The sequence below is a fragment of the Cryptomeria japonica genome, chromosome 2 (assembly GCF_030272615.1).
Source record: "Cryptomeria japonica chromosome 2, Sugi_1.0, whole genome shotgun sequence".
NCBI classification, from domain to species: domain Eukaryota; kingdom Viridiplantae; phylum Streptophyta; class Pinopsida; order Cupressales; family Cupressaceae; genus Cryptomeria; species Cryptomeria japonica.
Window position 1 is genome coordinate 187112891 of NC_081406.1, and position 22972 is coordinate 187135862.

Here is a 22972-nt window from a genome sequence, read left to right on the forward strand (position 1 = left end):
TAGAACATCATAAAATGAGACTCCAAGCGAAAAAACAATGAGGCTTAGCTAAAAAGCAAGTGTAAGAGCTTGACCTAACCCTAAGACTACTGCCTAAGTTCTAAAACATATGATGCTATTAAATTTGCAAGGTTATAAGACTGATATCAATTGTACTATAGGAATTACACACTTGATTTCTTTCATGGGTATGTATTGTTCCAAGTTGTTTGACAAGTGATAATCATCATATACTACTACTGCCATGCATACAGCAAACTTTAATTTCCTTAGGTGATAGGTGTTGTGTAACAACATGGGAACTCTCGCATACCCACCACTATCATTCTACATGACATCATCTGTGTTACTCTCCCTCTTTCTCTTCCTACATGTTGTTTCCTTCTTTAAAACATATTGCAGGTACTCTAACTCATCATGTTGCTTTGTTGACACTATTTTCCACATCTACTCTGCTCATTAAAAACACATTCGAGAAGAATATTGCTACAGGTTTCCTTGTTTGTCACGGTAATACACCCATGGTTCAATTTCAAACCCTATTCCTCCTATTCAATATACACACACAAATCCATCAGCCAATTTTCTTAGGAGAGCATACATGATAAAAATCAAAGAGGAAGTTGCAGACAAGAAATAAATTCACTTCCTTCTATAGAAGTGCAGACACAGTTGTAGTGGGGTATGGAGGGAGGAAGGGAGAGAAGAAGACAAAGAGGGATGGGGTATGGAGGAAGGGAGAAGGGGAGAGAGCGAGAGAGAGTGGGATGAGGTATGGAGGAAGGGATAAGGGGAGAGAGGGAGGGATGGGGTATGGAGGAAGGGAGAAGGGGAGAGAACGAGGGAGAGAGAGAGAGGGAAGAGGTATGGAGAGAGAGAGAGAGAGAGGCACCTTGTATGTGTTTGAGAGGGGGAGACAATACACTTACATGTGTAAATATATGTTTAATATATTATATATTATATGTATATACACATATTATATATACAATATCATATTATACACATATTATATATAGAATATCATATTGTACAATAGCGCGTACACGTTGTTTATAGTAAAAAGAGCGCGTACGCCTTATTTATAGGAAAACGAGCACCTGCGCGCTGCTTACACCATAAGTACCCCCGTATGCGCTTTTTAAACTTGTAGTACCCCATACGCACTTTTGATTGTTTAGGCTTCGAAATAGGCCTGGATGACAAAGCTACGGTTTGGAAGTTTGATTTCCCTCTATTTCTCTCATTTTTTATGTGTTTTATTTTATCAACTTGGTTTATCAACTTTGTCATCATCAAGTTTACACTTCATCAAGTGGGTATTTCTAAAATTGCCACCATATTTTCACCCATCTTCTGAGCTTTCTAACCATATAATTTTTTTTCAATTTGAACAACAATAACATACTATTATTGAATTTCTTTTACCAGTGTTTCCATAGTTCTCACAGACATAGGTGCGCCATTTTTTGAATAACTTTTGATATACTTATCTAAATTTAAAAAACTTTATATATTATTGTAGTGAACTTGATTCTTTACAATTTAAAAAAATAATATTGTATTTTTGGTTTGTTTAGTGCAACTTATGCTTCGCGCATGAATAGGTATCTAATTTTCAAGATGTACTCGATTGGAAAAATCATTAAAAAACAAATACTCAACAAAAAATTACAAAAAAATACACATCTTCTAGTGCTCACTCTTAACTATCTTTCTGCCAAAGGATTTGTCAAAATACTAAATATAACTATGACTTTTTTGATGTGCACGTCAGACACTATGTAATGTTTTTCAGAAAAAATCAGGGTCAATTTTTCGTGTGCGAAGGATTTGACCCCCTTAATCTTATCCAATTTTGAAAAAGTTTAGTATTTTGGAAACTAGATTTGGAGTACTACAATATTTGTTCTTTGATTATCTTCATATCTTGAGTGGATAACTTTCAAATTTTGCCTCCAAGTTCAGGTTCACCTGATTTCAGAAAAGAAAAAAAAAGTGTCCACTTATACCCCCCTTTCTGACCACCATCTTTGTGCACTTACCCAGCAATTGAAATACAGAAAGAGCAGAGTATACAACATGAGACACCAACTTTACATGAAAAACCCAACAAGGGAAAAACCATGGTGAGCAAGCTGCTTGGAGCTACTGTCCAAATCCAGCCTAACAAAGAAAACTAGATTACATTAGTTTTTATGGGCTACAACCTAAAGGAAGTTGCAAATCCCTAAAATATAGTTTTATGGATACAACAAAAGGAAGATCATTAATCCCTAATAATTATAAGACTTACGAAAGGAGGCTACAAACTTAGAATAACATGAATACCTAATAAACTTCCACTGCAACAATTCTACTTGACAATATCAACTGTTTTTGGCTCATTGCCTCCAACATACTTTTGATATCATTAAAATGTAGTTACATTTAGCTCACTACCTTTGGTACACATTAAGCATTTCTTCACCACACCGTACAATTGACAATGATTTGATCTTTCATTTATATCTTCCGCAAGAATCAACAAGCTTTCTCTAATTGGCCAAGATGAAATGTGTAGATATGAAGCATACATCATCAAAAGGTTGGCCCCAAAATCATCCACAAAGAAAGGAAAAACAACTGTAGTCCAAACCAAGAGTAAAGAGGACCAAAAACATTTTATCACATCTCCATTCTAGCACATACGTCAAAGTATTGATGCAGAAGCTCTAAGTCGGCCCGACAAACATATATCCTTCCATACATTTTATCCATACCACAAATAGTACTAGAGAGAATATGAACCATTATAAAGAGCAGAAACAATCATTGTATGAAATATAAAAACATTACAAAACACCCTCTTTTACATTATCACACAAAATTGAGTTGGTGCAAGCAAATGGATACTAAACTCAGTAGCATAGTCAAACCAAAAACCACTCAAAAGTACACTGATCTAGCTTTTCAAAAACGTCTTGTTTCAAAAAATGCATGTCAAGGTGAAAAGCTATGACGATTTTCCCAATCTTGGTAAAGTTGCCAAAAAATGAAAAAAATAGCACCCAAGGGTCCAATCTCCTAGACACCTATATAATCGAGGACTAGTGGGGCAAAAAAAAAGCCTCGTCAACCTACCCCAAACATAGCAGTGAGCAAGTGGCAGAGCCCTAGTGCTATGGTGGTTTACACACATTGCTAAAGAGATTAGCCCCCACTACTATATGTGACCTCTCGTGAACAAATATATGTGATCAAGCACCAATAAAAATTCAAATTTTTCAATGATTAAGAAAATAAAAAATTTAGTCAATAAAAAATTGTAAATCATACCTTCCAACAATCGATTACGTGTAGACTATATGGGATGAGGTAGGTAGGGGTAGACAAAATATTCACCCGAGAATATAATATTTTTAGAAACCATGACTGCAAACGCTTGACATGTGATCATGCTAGTTGTGGAATGGTTTATATGGACTATATGAATTTGTACAATCATATGAACTATACAAAATGGAAATGAGATAAAAAAATTCTTCTTAGACCCAGCGATAAATGCGTTTGATTTTGATAATTTGACAAGTGATTGTAGGGTCTTTGGATGACAATTTTGGTCCAAAGTGCTTAGAAAATTTGGCTACCTCCTAGATTTGGCAACCTTCACCCAAATTGAAACCCATGTAATTTGGCCATTTATGTCAAATTTTGACAAAATGAAAGCCAAACATAACTTTCTATTATGACTTAGATTTAATTGTGAAGTCCTTTCAACCCCAAAATGTACCCAAAAAACTTTTAAATCCTAATTATGTCCCTTAGTTTTGAGAAGTTGTTCATAAATTGGAGCTCTGATACCATGTAGGAGTTGATTGTAAACTCCTCAGACCCCAAGATCACTTGCAATTTAATTGTGAAGTCCTTTCAGCCCCAAAATGCACACAAAAAACTTTTTAAATCCTCATTATGTCCCTTAGTTTTGAGAAGATGTTCATAAATTGGAGCTCTGATACCATGTAGGAGTTGATTGTGAACTCACCCCAAGATCACTTGCAAAACAAAAATAAACTTCTAGAGGAGAGAATTTCAAGAATAGTTTTCTTGATTATGAATGCTTGATTGAATTGATTGAATATGAAATGTAAATAAGATGCCTTTCTTATAAAGACAAGGTTTATAGGTAGGATTAGACAAGATTGAAACAAATAAAGTAACAATTATTAAATGACATAGGAAACAAGATATAAATGCCAAAAGATAAGATAATATCTAATGATAACTAACAACCTTCTAGAAAGATTCCCTAGGACCTAAGTAAACTTAACATGTGAATTGGACCCACTAGTGAGATGGATAGGTAAAATGCTTATTCACACCAATAAGGAAGAAGGTGGACAAGTATTTGTTATCTCATCATTTATCCTCCATAGCAAGAGTGAGTCATCCTATAAGTTTTTATTCGAGTCTTTCTCCTTCTAGAAATCCCTTGGTTCAACCCATAATTCGTTTGTAAATTGTCTCTTAATTCGTAGTGCCAAGTTTTAATGGTCTGCTTGAACCCCATGAACTCATTGAACCATTTTGAAGGGAGTTCATAATGTTCATTTAGATTCCACAGGTTCTAAGGTGTCAGAAAGGTTTTCATGCTAACGTTCACTCAAAGTGTTTTGCAGCGGTTCTTTTTCATGGTTGTCGATGATGTGTTCTATCCTCTTTCTCCAGGTCATGAACCTTTTGAACCTAGTTCAAACTGTTCAGCGGTGTTCAACATATTCAAAGCAGTTCAAAAGACCGGCGGTACTTAACAGAGCTAATCTTTTCAAGGAGAATTTTCTCAAAGATTGCATCCTTGTCCGTTTTGGGGTCCCTCAGAAGATCGTTGCAAATAACGCATCGTATTTCTCCTCTGAAGAATTGACTATGTTCTGCTATGAACACCAAATTACTCTCTCACACTCCTCCTATTATTTCCTGCAAGGTAATGGGTTAGCAGAATCGAGCAATAAGAACTTGGTGGCAATCATGAAGAAATTAGTTGATGATAATGCCCGGAACTGGCATAAAAAGGTATATGAAGCCCTATGGGCAGATAGAATTACTCCTAAAAGAGTCATTGGGATGGCACCTTTTGAGCTGGTGTATGGGATTGGTGCAAAAGTTTCTTTACCCCTGGAATTGTCGACAGCCAAGCTTCAAACCGTAATCAAGGATTCATTTTTCCAAACTGCTCTGGAGAAGAGAGTTATGTATCTAATGAGGTTGGAAGAGGAAAGAGAAATGTTAGTGGATAGAATTATTGAGCATCAAAGTAGGGTGAAGAAGATCTTTGATATGAGAGCTCGGCTAAGAGGTTTCCTTAAAGGAGATGAAGTACTGTTATGGGACAAGAGGAAAGAACCAAAGGGTGCTCACGGCAAATTTGACTCATTGTGGAAAGGTTCGTTCAATATTCATGAAGTGGTAGGATCGAATGCATTCAGACTGAATTATTCTGATAGAACAGTTATGCCCTATACCTATAATGGGCAGGACCTCAAACTCTACAAACTTTAAAATTTGTGGTTAAGAGTTCCTGTACATAGTAGATTAGTTGTTTGTCCTGTGTTTGTTTGGTGTGTGTCCCCTTTGCCCCCTTTTCTATTTTTACTGTGCGAAACCATAGATTTAGAGTTCTTTGAATTTTTCACAAAATACAATCCCCAGTTAGAGCCAATGTTATCTCGTCATTTATCCTCCATAGCAAGAGTGAGTCATCCTATAAGTTTTTATTCGAGTCTTTCTCCTTCTAGAAATCCCTTGGTTCAACCCATAATTCATTTGTAAATTGTCTCTTAATTCGTAGCTCCAAGTTTTAATGGTCTATTTGAACCCCATGAACTCATTCAACCATTTTGAAGGGAGTTCATAATGTTCATTTAGGTTCCACGGGTTCTAAGGTGTCAGAAAGGTTTTCATGCTAACGTTCACTCAAAGTGTTTTGCAGCGCTTTTTTTTCATGGTCGTCGATGATGTGTTTTATCCTCTTTCTCCAGGCCGTGAACCTTTTGAACCTAGTTCAAACTATTCAGTGGTGTTCAACATGTTCAAAGCAGTTCAAAAGATCGGTGGTACATAACAGAGCTAATCTTTTCAAGGAGAATTCTCTTGGTGCAATGTACACTTTGAACTACTTGAACTCTCGTGAACTCGGTTCAGATTGTTCTTGCGTGTTCAAATCAGGTGGGTCCCATGTGCTAAAAGACATGATGGAGCATTTATTGTGAAGTATGATGAAGATTGAACCATATCTCAGATGACGTCAACTGGTTGAGTTTTCAAGGCAAGTAATCATTTTTGGGAATTGGCGATTACTCCAAAAACGCCGCCATGCATTCAATGCACACGTGTGATGTCAAATCCCAATGCTTGGCATATTTGAGTTGACAATTGGAGTTAATGCACTAAATGAGTTCGTATCACTTCTTCACTATAAGGTATGAAGTGATTAATTTCTAAGAACTTGTTCTTCATTGCTGCGGAGTTTTGGATAGAAGTTTTATTTGCTGGTAGTCATCTGTTTCGTCTCAACTGTGAAGGTGAGTTTGTTTCTTGTCCTCTCCAATTATTTTTACCTACTTTTCCTCTCTCATAATAAGATTTGCTGGGAAAATAAGGGTTGTTGTTTATGAAATATGAAGTCCACATTGCACCTTTTTGGGAATATTTTTAGTCTTGCATGTACAAAGCCCATAGTCAGCGATACAGACTTGAAAGGAGAAAACCTGGAAGTTTTAAAGGAAAGGGTGTTCAAATGAATTGATGGTTCATTTGGTGTAGAAATTCTGAGTAGTGGTCTCATAGAAGCGGCAGCCTTTCCTCCTGCTATCCCTTGCCCAGAACTAGTTAGAGAATGTATTGCGAGGTATGATCCTATTTCCGAAACCATTAAAAGAGATAATGGTGAAACCCTCCTCGCAATTAACCGGGAAGTTGTTTCCTCTATTTTCAAATTACCTGATTATCAGTTCTCAAACTTTTGTCCCACCCAATCAATTACTGCGTTCAATGCAAATAAAACTGGACACCGGAATAATGTAGCAAAGTATTGGTTGAAGGTTCCCCAGAGGGGTGGCTCCAGATTACCCAAGTATCCCAACAAGAACCATATGCTTCCCCACATTCACGATGTCATGTTACTGCTACACCGGGTTAGAGGTTCTGCTGAGGCCTACAGTTTCGATGATTGGATTTACTGCTATGTACAATTGGTACTGGAAGGGAAGCAGTATCTTGATTGGGCAGAGCTGATTGCCGATTCCATGAGGGAGCAGCTGAGCATGGCCAAACAGTTCAAGTAGAATTTCTTCATGTCCTCATATCTAATATACTGCTTGGTATGTGTTAAAGAGATAGTGGGTATACCTCGACAGCTCGCTGAGGGAGAAGTTTCTATGTATGATTTTTACCCTATGTTATAGACGGATAATGCTTTGCAAGACTTTAGGAGAGTTCATAATGCCTTCCTGGGAGATTTATGTTATGAGTTAATGAACATGAAAACCAAGAGGATGTTTGAGGATGCACAGGCATTAGTGAAGAAATAAGGTAGTTTCTTTGTTCAATTTCCCCACATTTGCTACATTGGAGTAGGCGGCTTTGAGGAAGAGCCTTTCAGGCTTCCTCATTTTTGTTCAGATTGTTTTGTTTTGGCTGAGATCTGTAGGCAGTTGGCTACCATGATTAAGAAGTCTCAACCCAGGGATAAATGGGAGGATCATTTTCCTATTCAATTGGGTATTTTATCCTGCAGTTCAATGTCAGATGCTCTAAGTATTGGAGCCAACTTGAAAAACTTCAATTTTTCACTATATCATGAAAGAAAGGGCTTTGACAATAAGGGTTTCTCATGGAATCTTGGTTTGATGCCGCACCTTCCAATCTCACACCTGGAGGACTTTTGGGAAGATTGCAGTGATGAGCTTGAGGTTTTCAAAAGGGCAAACATGAGAATGGTTTTGGAACAAGTAGTTTCACTGCAGGTGAAACTTGACATAAATAAGCTTGAAGAAGATTATTTGGAGCTTTTTGAACCCGGATACTTAGACCAAGCTGAACCCGAAACATCCTGTATTAATTGCCATGGAGAAGAAGAGGATGACATACAGCTTAAAACAAAGAGGGTTTTGGAAAGAACTGCGGAATGGATTAACAAGAGAAGAACAATGAAACTAGGCAACAAGATTGGTCCTACAAGAGGTAGTGAGGTTGCTCTGCATTCCCCAAAACATTTTTATAACCCTCCTTCTATGCATGTTCATGCAGGTAAAGATAAGAAGTCATCTTACACCAAGCACAAGCCCAATCCGGCTCTGGATTTTGTTGCTCCTCGATATACCAGGTCACGGAGTGCTGTGCAGAAGAGAATGGACCAGACCAAAGATATAGAGGCAAAGGACAAAATTCTTGATGCTCAGATTTTCGAAGTAGAGGACCTTCACAGTGACATTGTCAATACCATGGGTTCTCATGCAGTCACTGTAGCCATGACGTCGCCACCTAAGGTGATCGGAGGAACAACCAATTCGAGTGCAACCCCTAAATGGCTAACCACTTCAGTGAGCAAGAAGCGGAGTTTCATTCTAGTAACCATCCCAATTCAGGGCATGGTGGTTAAATACATAGAGAAGGGTCCCAAGCCAAAGAAGTTCAAGACAACTACCAGATTGGATACTGATGAAGAGACTGGGAAGTGGGTTGTTGAGATTGCTTCTTATAAGCCTAAAGATGAGAACAAGGAGGTAAATGCAGAGGACTTTGAGATCACCAAGGTGGAGCTCAGAAATATGAGTAGAGATTCGGATAATCACCTTTTCCAAGTATCAGCTAAGAAGATGCTCACTAGGTCAGAAAAAGATGGGCAGGAGAAAAGGGAGCTAAAGTGGCATATCAAAATTCTTGCCCAATTCATTGATAGCATCGGCTGCTTCGAAGCACTTCCCATATCCCATGCTACAGAAAGCTTTGATCCTACTTCACCAAAGAACAAAAAGCTAATGAGTCAGGTTCAACGAGCTAAAAGCATCGCAAGGGCTGTGGAGAAATGGATTGAAGGAGTGATTAAAGATGGTGAAAAGTATATCACAAGCTCCAGGAAGTTATGTGACGAGATGTAGAGCCTCATTGCAGAGATTCAGAACCAGATTTTGTCATGGGAAAAAGAAGAACATAAATTGGAAAATGTCTTACCTATGCTCACCAAAATAGAAGAGCACGGGGCCGCCAAATTTTTAGCAGAAAACTCAATCAAGTTGGTAACTGATGAGTGCCAACTTTTCGTATTGAAGAAGACTATAATGTGGCGGGTAATAACTTTCAAGTCTGTGATTTCCGATGCCAGGACTTCTGTTTATGAGCTTTAGGACCTTCAGTGCAGCTTGGTTATGACAACAAAGTGGCTAATTGGGACCACGATTGGTAGCTAGGAATTTGTGGTTTGAACAAGTAGGATGCAATAAAGGCTTTTAGGCTATACATGGAGAAAGTTAAGGCCAAAGGCAATTTCACTCCCGAAGATATAACACAAGTCGCTCGGATCAAGTCCATGACATTTATCAGTAACGATCAATTACCGAAGCATGCCGAGAAAATGGTCAAGCACAGATGGGACAAAGAAGCCGCCAAAGCAAAAATCAATACCATGAAAAATCTGAGCCAATCTATAATCCAGGAGCTTGCAACTGCCCACGACGCCAAGGAAAGTAGAGGAGAGGGTAATGATGGAAAAGAAGCATGACATATTGATAATGCTCTGCTTTTATTTTATGTGTTTTTCATGATCTTGCAAATGACTTTGGGACATCTTTCCCTAAAATACTCTGTTCATTTTTATAACTGTTTAGGAGGAGGTCGAGTTTTAAGGGAAACCTCCTCTATTCTTTAAGACTATAAATTAGATGAAGGTAGATAGAGAAGGGGTTTTTTTAGAATAGGTAGCTTAGATTTTGGTTTTTAGAATTTCTGTGTTGGTTGGAAAAGAAGTCATCAATTTATTTTTGAAATATGAAATTGGAAAGGACTTATACGGGTGTTGTTGCGCCTTTGATGCATGAAATACAGATATATATAAAGATCATATGCGTTTTTGGGGAGGAAAAATCTTTGAGTTTTGAATCCGTGGAGTGGTATTTCTTTGCAAATAGTAATCCAATTAAATGGTTGTGATTACCTTTATGATGATAGATTTCGTTATTAATCTGGGACTCCTTTCTATGTGATTGTAAAAGATATGTGTTTGAAAAGAGATTTTATTTCTCTTACCTATTTTTAAGAAATGTTGAATCGGTGTTTCTGAACTTTATTTCGATCACCTCTGTTTTTCATGTTGAAGCATTTTGAAAAATAGTTTATTCTGAAATATTTGTAAACCATTAGCCTCTCATCTAAGAATGAAGTAGGTAGCCTTATGTGCTTTCAGGTTAAAAGCATACCAGTTTAATTTAATTAGATTATTCCCTGAATAACTAATGGAGGGAGTTGTACCTATCAGAAATTTAGAGGGAAGTGGTGTGTATCACACTTAACCAACTGTTCAGTTGAACATTTGTCTTTCAAAGAAGGCGACAAGGTTTGAAACAATTTAATTTAAAGAAAGGCAAAAACCTGTTCACTAACAGTATTGAGACAAAACTCATGAGAAGGCTCAATGAAACTTCTATTTTATTCTTAAATAAAAAATATGTGTCAAATTTATAAATGAGTGATAGAATATACAAAATGAATCAAACCATTGTAATGTTCTACTACTTAAATAAGGTCAAAACTTACTAATTTTAATAAAATATCATGTTATTTAAGCACTCATAAATAGAAAGAAAAAATGGCTTAACATATGAGGATACATTATTACTAGCATCAAAGTCATCATGTAATAAATCCTCAATAAGAGAAATATTATCATTGTGCACTGCAAAATGAGATAATAAAGTGGCAATAATATCTTCATGTGAAGCTAAGGTAGTATATTCATATTGCAAGCTATCATCATGTTATGTATCACAAGGTAAAATTTTCATTAGTAACTGTAGAATCAACATAAAATGTAAAAGGATCATCGTCATCATCCTCGCCACTATCACCATCACCACCACCACCACCACCACCACCACCATCATCATGATGCTTAAAAAAAGGTAGCTCACATTGATCATTATACTTAGATTCCTCACAAGATGCACAATCAAAAGAACACAAATCCAAGTAGATATAAATAGGATTGTCATGGCAAGTAAGAGACATCATCACAAGACACATCAATATCGTGAATAACTAAATAAGGTATATTCCCATCATATAAAGTGTCATACCTTGATGCATCAAATGAGAATAGGAAAAAATAAAAAAAAGTTAGGTCACTGTCATTAGCCATGAAAGAGATGTCACACTTAGAGAATAACCTGAAATAAATAATGAATGTGGTTATGAAAGAGGAGAAGATACCCTTGACAAATATCGAAAAATGCATGTGCATAAGTGAGGGTTAGTGACTAAGAATCAAATAGAGAACAAACAATGCAAGCATATCTATAACAAAGGTATACTAATGATGTGCAACAAACGGTGTCCATCAAACCCTTATCAAATCCAATATAATGCAAAACAATCATAATATTAGATTTAAAAACCTTAATGAAGAAAACCAACCCTAAAGTCATGTGTGAATGTTGGGTTCACCATTAAGTCTAATGAAAATAAAAAAATTCATAGTAATTTACCTAGAAAATAATCAAATAATAATAAAACCCTACAATTTAGAGCTATAAGTGATAATTGGTAATATAATATATATTGTATTAATGTACGATCTAAATAAAATAATAAAAGATACTTCATAATATATGAAGAAATGATTTTCACAAATGTCACTAAATAATTCATGTTACACTTGGGAATTTGGACCTATTAGATGATGGCTTTAGAATTATAAACGTTTTGTTAATTCTTAGGTTTAAGGTTATACCTGTATACTAGATTTTTTTGTTTTAAATGAACTTCACCCAACAAAAGTGAACCTAGCACATGAATTTGAACTTTACTTATGGAAATGATATGCTAGAATTTTGATGATTAACAATGGTTCACCTCAATTTTATACACCCACACTAGGAAATAGTCATATAGACATTATTTAGGAACTTGATAGACAATTGCTTGTTCTCCTCTTGTCAAATCCGTAGATGAGTCAATTCAATGGTGAATAACAACTTAATACAATAAGTAACAATCCAAATATACTCCTCGTATATTGATATAATGTTGACATGACAAATTTGTCCTCTTGTAATTAATTTTTAAATATATACAATAGATTCCCAAATTATTTAATTAAATTAGGAGTAGTCCTTAAATATGCTACCTTGATGTGCAACTTTAGTTGATTCATAACAACTAGTGAGAGGGGACAATATAGATTGATTTTCAAACATATAATTGTGGAAGGAAATTAAGTGAGAAATGTAAGTAATATTTAACCCCTTTAACGATTTTCTTAACCTTCCATAATACAGTCACTATAAATCAGCAAAGTTTAGCCATTCATTGCCTTCACAATAAATGGGTAAAGACGTAACGCTGCATAATCTGCCTTCAAAACACAATCTTCGTCTCGATTCTTGCACAAATCTTCATTTAGTGCAGCTCTGGATTGCTAAGAATGTGCATTCAAAACGTAAACAAATCCATTCATTCATTACTCGCAGGGGATTTGCATTCGCCACAAGCACTTTTATCCAAAATACGCTTATCAACATGTATGTCAATTGTGGTAGTTTGATGGCAGCTCGCAAAGTTTTCGACGACATGAGAGGAGAAGAACGAGACAGCTTCTCATGGAATGTGATGATTGCAGCGTACCGAAGAGATGGAGATCCTCAGGAAGCATTGACATTGTTTCACCATATGCAATTAACACCTGTTTCACCCGATCAGATCACCTTTGCCACCATTCTCCCAGCCTGTGCCAAAATAAGAGCTTTGGAATTGGGTATTCACATCCATCAAAGCATCGTCCAAAGGGGATTTCTTTCTGATGTTGTGGTGGCCAACGCTCTGCTAGACATGTACTCAAAATGTGGGAACATATCTAAAGCTCGTGAACTGTTTGACAAAATGCCTCAACGAGATGTTATTTCGTGGAATGTGATGATTGCAGGGTATGCACAAAATAATGTTCTTGATGAGGCTTCAAGGCTTTTCAGAGAAATGCCTCGACCAGATGTCGTCTCGTGGAATGCCATGCTTGCGGGGTATGCACAAAATGGATTTTTTGAAAATGCCTTTGCCATATTTAGGCAAATGCAATCGACAGGTTTCAAGCCAAACTCCACAACCTTTGCGAGCATCCTCTCAGCCTGTGCGAAAGTGGGAGCTTTGGAACAGGGTATGGACGTTCATCAAAGTATAATCGAAAGTGGATTGTTGTCAGATGTCTTAGTGGTGAATGCTCTGATAGACATGTATGCAAAATGTGGAGATATATGCAAAGCACGTGAACTGTTTGACAAAATGCCTCAACGAGATGTGGTCTCAATGACTGCAATAATTACTGGATTTACGCATAATGGGTTTGTTGAAGAGGCCTTGGAAACTTTTAAGCAAATTCACTTGACAGGAGTAAAGCCAAACTCTACAACCTTTGCCAGCATTCTCTCAGCCTGTGCAAAAATGGGAGCTTTGGAACAGGGTATGAGTATCCATCAAAGACTAATTGAAAGCGTATCTTTGTCTGATATTGTAGTCACAAATGCACTGGTAGACATGTATGCAAAATGTGGAAGCATACGCAAGGCATGTGAACTGTTTGGCAGAATTTCTCAAAGAGATGTGGTCTCATGGAACGTGATGACTGCAGGTTATGCACAAAATGGGTTTGTTGAGAAAGCTTTAGAGAGTTTTAAGCAAATGCAAATGTCAGAAATAAAGGCAAACTCTACAACCTTTGCTGGCATTCTCACAGCCTGTGCCAAAATGGGAGCTTTGGAACAGGGTATGGACATCCATCAAAGCATAATTGAAAGCGGTTTTATGTGTGATGCTGTAGTTGTTAATGCACTGGTAGACATGTATTCAAAATGTGAAAGCATACCAAAGGCACGCAAACTGTTCGACAAGATGTCTCAACGAGATCTGGCCTCATGGAATGCGATGATTATGGGATATACACAAAATGGGCTTGTTGAAAAGGCCTTGGAAACTTTTAAGCAAATGCAATTAGATGGTATAATGCCAAATTCCGCAACCTTTGCCACCATTCTCCCAGCGTGTGCCAAAGTGGGAGCTTTGGAACAGGGTATGGATATCCATCAATGTATAATAGAGTGTGGATTGTTGTCAGATGTTGTAGTTGCAAGTGCCTTGGTAGACATGTATGCAAAATGTGGAAGCATACACATGGCACGCAAACTGTTTGACAAAATGGCTCACCAAGATGTGGTTTCGTGGACTTCAATGATTGCAGGATATGCACAAAATGGTTTTTGCCAGGATGCTCTCATACTCTTTGATTCAATGAAGTGTTCTGGATGCTATCCTAACCATGTAAGCTTCACTTGTGTTTTATTTGCATGCAGCCATGCAGGTTTAGTGGATGAGGGCTGTAGATATTTCAATGATATGAGTGAATCTTACTGCATTATGCCTGGAATTGATCATTACGTGTGCATGGTTGATCTTGTTGGCCGTGCTGGCTATCTTGAGGAAACCCTAAACTTTATCATCAAAATGCCAATTAAACCTCCCGGTGTTGTGTGGATGTCTTTGCTTGGTGCCTGTAGATCACATAAGAAAATAGGTTTAGGACTATTTACAACAAATATCCTTGTTGAGTTAGATCCTAAAAATGCAGCGACTTATGTTCATCTGTCAAACATCTATGCAGATGTGGGTAGGTGGGGTGAGGTTCATAAAGTTAGGAGATTGATGGAACACACGGGAACTAAAAAGACACCTGGGTGTAGTTGGATAGAAGTCCATAAAGTGGTGCATGCCTTTTGTGTAGGAGACAGGTCACACCCACAGACACAAGAGATCTATGCAAAATTGGAGAAATTGTCTCGGGAGATGAAGGCAGCGGGATATTTTCCAGATTCAAGTCGTGCACTGAATGATGTAGAAGAGGAGGAAAAAGAACTATTTATCTGCCACCACAGCGAGAAGTTGGCAATTGCATTTGGATTATTATTCGCTGCTCCTGGAACAACTATAAGAGTCTTTAAGAACCTTCGAGTATGTGCTGACTGCCACACCGCAACCAAGTTTATTTCCAAGATTGTTGCAAGACAAATTGTTGTGAGAGATGTAAGCCGATTCCATCATTTCAAACAAGGAAAATGCTCTTGTGGAGATTATTGGTGATGCGAAGTAGGGTAAGCTGCAAGCATAGGCTTGCACTGTAAGAAGTTTCTAGTTTCAGATTTGCAGTGATAAAAAGGAGTCAAGGTTTATTTTCAGTTTCTACAAGTGTTTCTTGTAGGCATTTAGAGATGGACACCAAACCACTGACTTCATAAAATCAGATGTACAGTTATGCAATGGGTATCAATGCCTATATACACTAATGGGATATTTATTAAAGTCCTATTTTATCATACAATACAGATGTCGTGCCAGCAGGAACTGTGAGAGAAAAGCCTCAATTAATGTCATGCTGGGAAATGAGGGAAGAGCATCTCTTGACCGAATTGTCTATGCAGCCAGAAAAATGCATCCGATTAGCCCTTTTTTCTCATTTATTAAATAAATTGAAAATCAGTACATATTTTGATTTTTAATTTATTTAATAAATGCAAAAAAAATATCCAATCAGATGCAAACTACTGGTTGCATAGACGTTGCTTCTCTTGACAATTACTCCAAACTCATCATGCTGTGTGGTCCTGTTGTTTGCAGTAATTGTACCATTAAAAGTGCTATTAAATGGAAGATTAAAAAAACACGTAAAATAGAGGAAAATTAACAATCCAAGCCTTTCGATAGTCTTTTTGGTCAAATACTCATGGAAGATAAAAAAAAACACATGAAATATAGGAAAATTAACAATCCAAGCCTTTAGGCTCATTGCCCAATGCCCAAACCTATTGAAAGGAAAAATGTGAGAGGAAAAAATCATTTACAAAACACATTCATGTTTTATAAAAAGGTTAAAAGGCTCATATAGATTTTTCTCTCTCTCCCTTTGTATTTATATTGCTCTTCTATCTCTTTATCTTATTTTCTCTTCTCTCTCTCTCTCTCTCTCTCTCTCTCTCTCTCTCTCTCCTCCTTCTACCTCTCTTTCTCTATCTCCCCTTCTCTTATCTCTTTGCCCTCCCACCACCCCCCTTGCCCTCTTGCCCCCCATCCCCCCTCTCTCTCTATCACTCTTCCTCTCTACTTGTCTATCTCCCTTTCTCCCTCTACTTCCTCCACTTTATATGTATGTATATGTAGGCATCTAAAAATGGTCAACGCTTGCGATGTCATACTTTAACATGTCCACATGACCTTATTTTAGGGTTTTCGCATTCTATTAACATTTCTTCTTCGTCGTACACTTGATCTTTATTATTTGTCAACATTTTGTCATTCTTCTGTGTTTCTTGCATTTGTCGTATTTTCAATTAGGTCTTATCAACATTATCATTATCGATTGTGATCTTTGATCATTATCAATATTAGCATGTCAATTGGACATCGTCAACCCTTCTCAATGTCGAATTAGGGTTTTGTCCTGATCAATCATCAATTTATCAATCTCTTATCAATTTGGATCGATTAGTCATTGGTCCTCATCAATTGGTGTCTATCAATTTCATCCTTGTCAATCTTGATCAATTTATCATTGATCTTTATCAATCAATATCAACACTTTATCAATTATCCAATTTTCATCATTAAATCATGATCAAATCGACCCCATATCAATTATCTTTTTCATGACCTAATTATCGTCCTTGCATTTCTAATTCATCTCCTAGGGTTATGTGATTTAATCATTTAATCCTATTTGTCATTTTCCCTCTAGGTAAAATAATTTATTCATTTATCCTAAGTCTTCTTGTCACAATTAAATATTTTATTTAATTGGCTAATTATTTTCCCCTCTTTTGTGAATTAATTAATGAATGAAAACTTATTAATTAATTCACCTAATTTACTAATTTCCCAATTTCATCACTTTCTAATTTCCTAATTTCCAATTCCATCATTTACACCTAATTTCCTAATTGCTAAATCCTAATTTTCAACTCATTATCTCTCTCAAGTGGCTCCTCTTTTTGTGCTTTAATTTGGAAGCATGTTTCCTTATTCGTCATGAGTTTGGATATGGCAACTTATCCTAACATTAGATTTGATGGCTAGTCTTATCCTCTTGCATGGAAAGTGTGCAATGGCATTTCTTTCTAAATATGACTTTTCCCATTTTTGAATCCAATTGCATCTAATATCGATTTCTTGCTAATTGTTGTCCTCTCTCCAAATTTTCTATAAATTGGATGCATTTCTCATTAGAATCAACCACGCTTCTAGTATCCTCACGTTGTCAAAATCGATCTTGCTTTCATACTTTGCTCTTGCACTTGTAGGTGAGATCCACAAATCCACTATTTGGAGGAGAAAGGAGGACAATGGAGAGATATGAAGGAGATGCTTTGCTTCTATGGTTTGCAATTTGATTAGCATTTTGTTTTCATAGCTTCATTGTGTGTAATAGGATCAATTTCATTGCAATCTGTTTTTTTGGTTGAGCTAGTTTAGTATTACTTTGATGTATTCAATTTTCCTATCTACAGTATATATACATACACATATATGTATGCACACACACACACATATATATGTATGTATGTATGCACACACACATATATATATACGTGTGTGCATATATATGTATGTACATGTACATACATATATACACATATATATGTACATATGTATACCTATATACATATGTATACATGTGTATCTATATATGTGTATGTGTATGTGTATGTGTGTGTGTGTGTGTGAGGGAGAGATAGAGATAGAGGAGAGTGAGAGATATAAAGTTAGAGAGGGAGAAAAAAATAATGGATGGATAGAGAGAGAGAGAGAGAAAGAGAGGGTGGGGGGGATAGAGATACAAAGAGAGATGAAAATGGGAGAGAGATATGTATTTTTTTCTCCCTCTCCATCTTTATCTCTCCCACTCTCCTCTATCTCTCCCTCTCTTTATCTTTCTCTATCATCCCTCTCTCTTTCCCTCCTGTAACATTGTAAATTGCACCCCGTGCAATTCCATGTCACATAAGCGCCTTCGCTTTAGGCCGATTGAAGTCATTCTTCGTTCCCTTATCCTTTTGCCCACATGGATTGCCTTGTCAACTTAGAATCTAGCCTCTCATGGACATTACTACCCCGCTCTAGCGTCTCGCAAATATGTCAGTTCGTAGGTGGCTGTTTGATCGTTACGCCTATGCCTGGAAGAGTTCGTAATGCTTATGTCCATGGCCACCGACATTGAGATTCTATTGGGAGGTCTATATTTCTCTCATTTGAAAGGTTTTTGGGATCTCTTGATCACTTGGTGAATTTCTAAAGCTCTTGGCACATTTTCTACATCTTTTTCACAGGTTTCCTATCCAGCATCCGCCATTATCACAGTCTTCAAAGGGCTCTCGAAACTCAACTCTGTTCATCCAGGTGATAGTTTCTTGAGTGTTGAAGGGGAGTTTCTCTCTTTCTTTCTTTGCTTGCATATCCATTGCTTCTATCTAGCATATCAATTGTCCTATATATTTTATTTCATCTCTATCTCTTTTCTTTCACTTGTGGTTATTATCTTAGCTGTCCGTAGAGGTGGGAACACCAAAGCGGGGGTTTGACTGAGGCAGACCTCCTAACACAGCCCCAACATTTTCCCTTTTCTTTGCGTGCAGGTTCGTGATTGAGGGAAGGAGTTCACTTAGTTGGAGGCTTCAATTGTGGATCGATTCTAAGCTTCCTTTGTTTTTCGCTATCTTTTCTAGCTATTTGCATTCCATATTCTTTCTTTTGCTCAACATTACATCTTTAATTTAGTGGTATTATTGCATCTACATCCGCTATACAACCTCTGTGCTCTGTTCGTACATGGCGTTAGTGCACCACGCTGGTGTCCTAGTTTTGCGCGTTCATCTTGAGAACAAAGACTTAGTAGAGTGTGTTTCAAAGGTCTTTGTGGTCTTAGTTGTATAGTTTCATACTTTACATCCCCTTGCTCACCTTTAACACCAGCAAAGTGAGGTAGAGAGAAGGTCGATTTGTTCCTTGAAGTTCATCACTTTGAGGGTAGCAAATCTCATCTTCTACATCTTGGTGAACCCAACACGAAGCCAATTGCATTGTTAACTTTCTCATGTGTGTATGTGTTTTCATAACTTAAACTATATAAATATATATAAACAAATTTCAAACTAAGTTCCTTCATCATTAAAGTGTTGCAAAATACTTGTAGTATCCTTGTAGAGTAGTCGAGGTGTTGTAGAGCTTGTCTATGAGCTTTACGACCTAGACTGCCACAAGAGTCGTTGTAAGAAGGACTACTAGGAAAAGCATTCCCTTGAATCGTTGCAGTCCTCCTCGGCCAGGTCCAATGTTTAATGATCTACTTCCCGATCTTAATGAATTCCTAGCCTCTCACCCTATTAGGACCATTTTGACAGGGGGCCATTCTCCATCTAGTTCGTGATCAAATTATCAGAATAACACCTCGATGAGTTCTCCCCTATCTTCTCCTCCCACCATTGATCATGACTCTGTTGTCACTATCGAGTTTGACCAAATTCATATGTTAGAGGAGAACTTGAGAGATTTTGAAGGATTCTTAAACCAAGAGATTGTCTTCCCCTAGCCTGTAAATGTTGTGAATACTTTGAGAGACATGTTGATCTTAGACAGAAGAGGCCTAGAGATGTTGAGGGCATTATCATTGATTGTTAAGAGTCATGTGCCCTTACCAGGTACTCCTCCCCAGGACAATCAGTTTGACACCTATAGTTCTCAAATTGGTGTTGACATACCTAGGATAACAGTACACATGGTTGACTTTGCACTCACCATCCCTAGTATCAATGCTTCTACCATTCCCCTGGGTTACATCGACATGTCTAATAGTTCCACTACCATTTCTGTTGCATCTCATATCACTTTTGTCAACACTGGTTCAAGTGTTGGTGTTATCCCTAGTGGTGGTACTAGTCCTCATGTTAGTGCTGGTGGAGGTGGTGGCACACGTGGTGCTCCTCCACCTACTCCTCCACTTGCTAATCTTGTCCTGAATACCATATTGTAGAACATAAGCCAATTGCAACAACAACTCACAACCCTTGCATCCATTGGCCAATCTTCTTTGTCCACTTACTATCGTAAGAGCCCACTTGATTTAACTATCCTCAACACCATCCTTCCCTAGTGGGCTGAGTCATTGAAGTTTGATTGATTCATTCATGACTATGTAGTGATTACCATAGTTTAGATTTTGTTTTGCTCAAGCTTTTTTCATGTTCCCTCAAGGGAACTGCCTTAGAATGGTATTGCTCATTACCTAATCACTCCATCCAAACATTTGATCATCTTATGGATCTATTTCATAAATGGCTCCAAGCTAACATTGATAGCAAGGTCACCATCACAAACCTTGTTCATTGTAAACAAAAGCCGAATGAGAAGGTTATAGATTTCATTTCACAGTACCAATCTATCTCTACTAGAATCCCTTTTGCCTTGCCAAATAGTAACTTGCAAAGAATGTTCATTTGAAATCTATAGACGACATTGAGGGAGAAGTTGTTTCTTAACCGATATCAAAATTTTGCTAACTTGTGTTCTGCACTCACTGATTACCAACATATGATGACTTAGTTCAAAGAATCTACTTCAAACCGTCATACTGGAGCTTTTGGGGGCATGTCCATGGAAGGGTCTAGAAAGAACAAAGTTGTGGCTAATGTCGTAGCTACACCACCGATAGTTGTTGCACAGAAACCACATCATAATAGGGTCTTCACCAAGTTGAATGATTCCTATTTGAGCATAATGCAAAAATTTCTTAAAGGACAATCTCATAACCCTTCTGAAGATTAGACCTCTGCCTAACAACAAACCATACCCTTGTTGGTATGATGGTTCTAAATTCTATCAATATCATCACATGGTTGGACATGATACTGAACAATGCTATCATCTTAGGCATATAGTCCAAGACTACATTGACAGTGGAGCTATCAAAGTGGGTGAAAGAAAACATAAATCTAATAAGTTTGTTGATAAAACAAATTGTGAGTTGCAGATTTATATAGATCCTTTTCTACTGCATTCATCTAACTTTATCTCTGCATCATCCTCAAATCCAACATTAAATGAAGGCCAATATATTAACATGGTCACTATCACTCTGATATCGCCTCCTAGCTAGAAGACGAAAGTTTCTAATATATCATTCACCCTTCTGGATGCCCCATATTGTGGAGAGTTTGCTCCTCTGTACATCCCTGCAAAGCTCAATGGTCAAACTATCACAGGTGTGATAGTTGACCCTTCGTGCAGAGTCGATGTCATCATAGACGAGACTTTGTTTGTAAATGGATGGCATAGGCTGAAATATTATGAGTGTTGTGCTACCTTGAGAATGTATAATAGGATGACTCTTTCTCTTTTAGGTAGTATCACCTTGACGGTCCTCGTGGGGCCCAAGGCTATCTCAACTATGTTTGTTATCATTCTTGAATCAGACATCTTTCGTGCTAAACTAGGAATCCCCTAGTTGGTATCAATGGATGTAGTCCCTTTGGTAATCCATAAGTGCTTAAAGTTTCCTCATGAGGGTTCAGTGCATGTCGTCCAGGACACTGGATATCGACCATTGGTAGCCCATGGAGATTTTTTGCTCGATCATTTTTGGCTTGCTTCGATTGGGTCTATGCTTCTTCGTGGCGACTTAATGTATAGAGCATATTATCAATACAAAACAGGGGAGTTGGCTCCTAAATTGATTCAACCTAGCTATTCATTGCCTCTTCGTGCATCGATCTTCACTCTATCTATTCATGTGTTAGAGCAAGTAGTGCCTTATGCCCCTTTGTCATCGAGGGCTTAGGTTAAACTCATTCCTCCGAGTAGACCTCTTTGTCCACCCATACACAACCTCTAGCAATTTCTTTTGTTCCTATGACTACACCTAGTGCATACAAGGGAAAGAGACTCGTGTTGTCAAAGGTTGCGGCCCACCCTCCCTTCAATTTCTCGATCTTGGCAGATATCCCCCTTCCTACTCGATATGAGAAGGGGAAGCATTCCCCTCGTGCTTGTTTGTCACTTCTTACTCCTGCTTCACAGCCTGTGCAGGCTCCCTTTGTTTCTCCACTTGCTCCTCGAGAAAAGCGAGGTAGGGCACTCATTGCTATGAATGTAGTACATTTCTCGAGTGCACCTCTTGTTCCATCGGTGGCGCCCTCTACTATCCCTAGCACGGTTTCAAAGGCCTCTCCTATGGAGCATGATGCTCCTGTCTCTTCTCGAGCTTCGTCCCCTAGTCCCAATCTTTATCATAATCAATGTGCACGTGAGTGTAAACGTCATTGACAGGCGATGGCCCAGGAACGTGATATTGTTTTGCTATCTAAGGGTGTGCCTTTGACACCTGTTCTTGTCATATCTATTCATGTTCGTTCAGACATTCCAGTATTTGCATCATTTTCGATGTTGTTACCAGTTTCTTTTGGGGCTCTTGATGAACCTCCCCCTAAAAGGGTTCAGGTCTTCATTGCACCATCCTTGGAGCCACCTCTCATGACCTTGCTGCCCAAGATACCTCTGTTGTCTCTGCCATTGGACATGTTGCACCAAAGGTGGTCTCTAGCATTGCTTTGCAATCGCTTCTTAATTAGAGCTTTCTTGGGGTCCTCCAACTTGCTACGGTTGACAGGCGACCTAAGCCTCTTGTGCAACCTAAACATAA

General features: G+C 37.7%; 1 protein-coding gene across 1 annotated transcript; it reads left to right on the forward strand.

Annotated features, from left to right (window-relative positions):
• Positions 1-12567: 12567 nt before the first annotated feature.
• On the forward strand, positions 12568-15679 carry LOC131029040 (pentatricopeptide repeat-containing protein At3g26782, mitochondrial). Its single transcript, XM_057959432.2, has one exon. It carries the CDS (start codon positions 12574-12576, stop codon positions 15370-15372), a length of 2799 nt encoding a protein of 932 aa, XP_057815415.2. The 5' UTR covers positions 12568-12573; the 3' UTR covers positions 15373-15679.
• The last annotated feature ends 7293 nt before the right edge of the window (positions 15680-22972 follow it).

What these genes read in the sequence shown, in the direction of transcription:
- LOC131029040 (XM_057959432.2), top strand. Translation starts at nt 12,574, where the DNA reads ATGGGTAAAGACGTAACGCTGCATAATCTGCCTTCAAAACACAATCTT.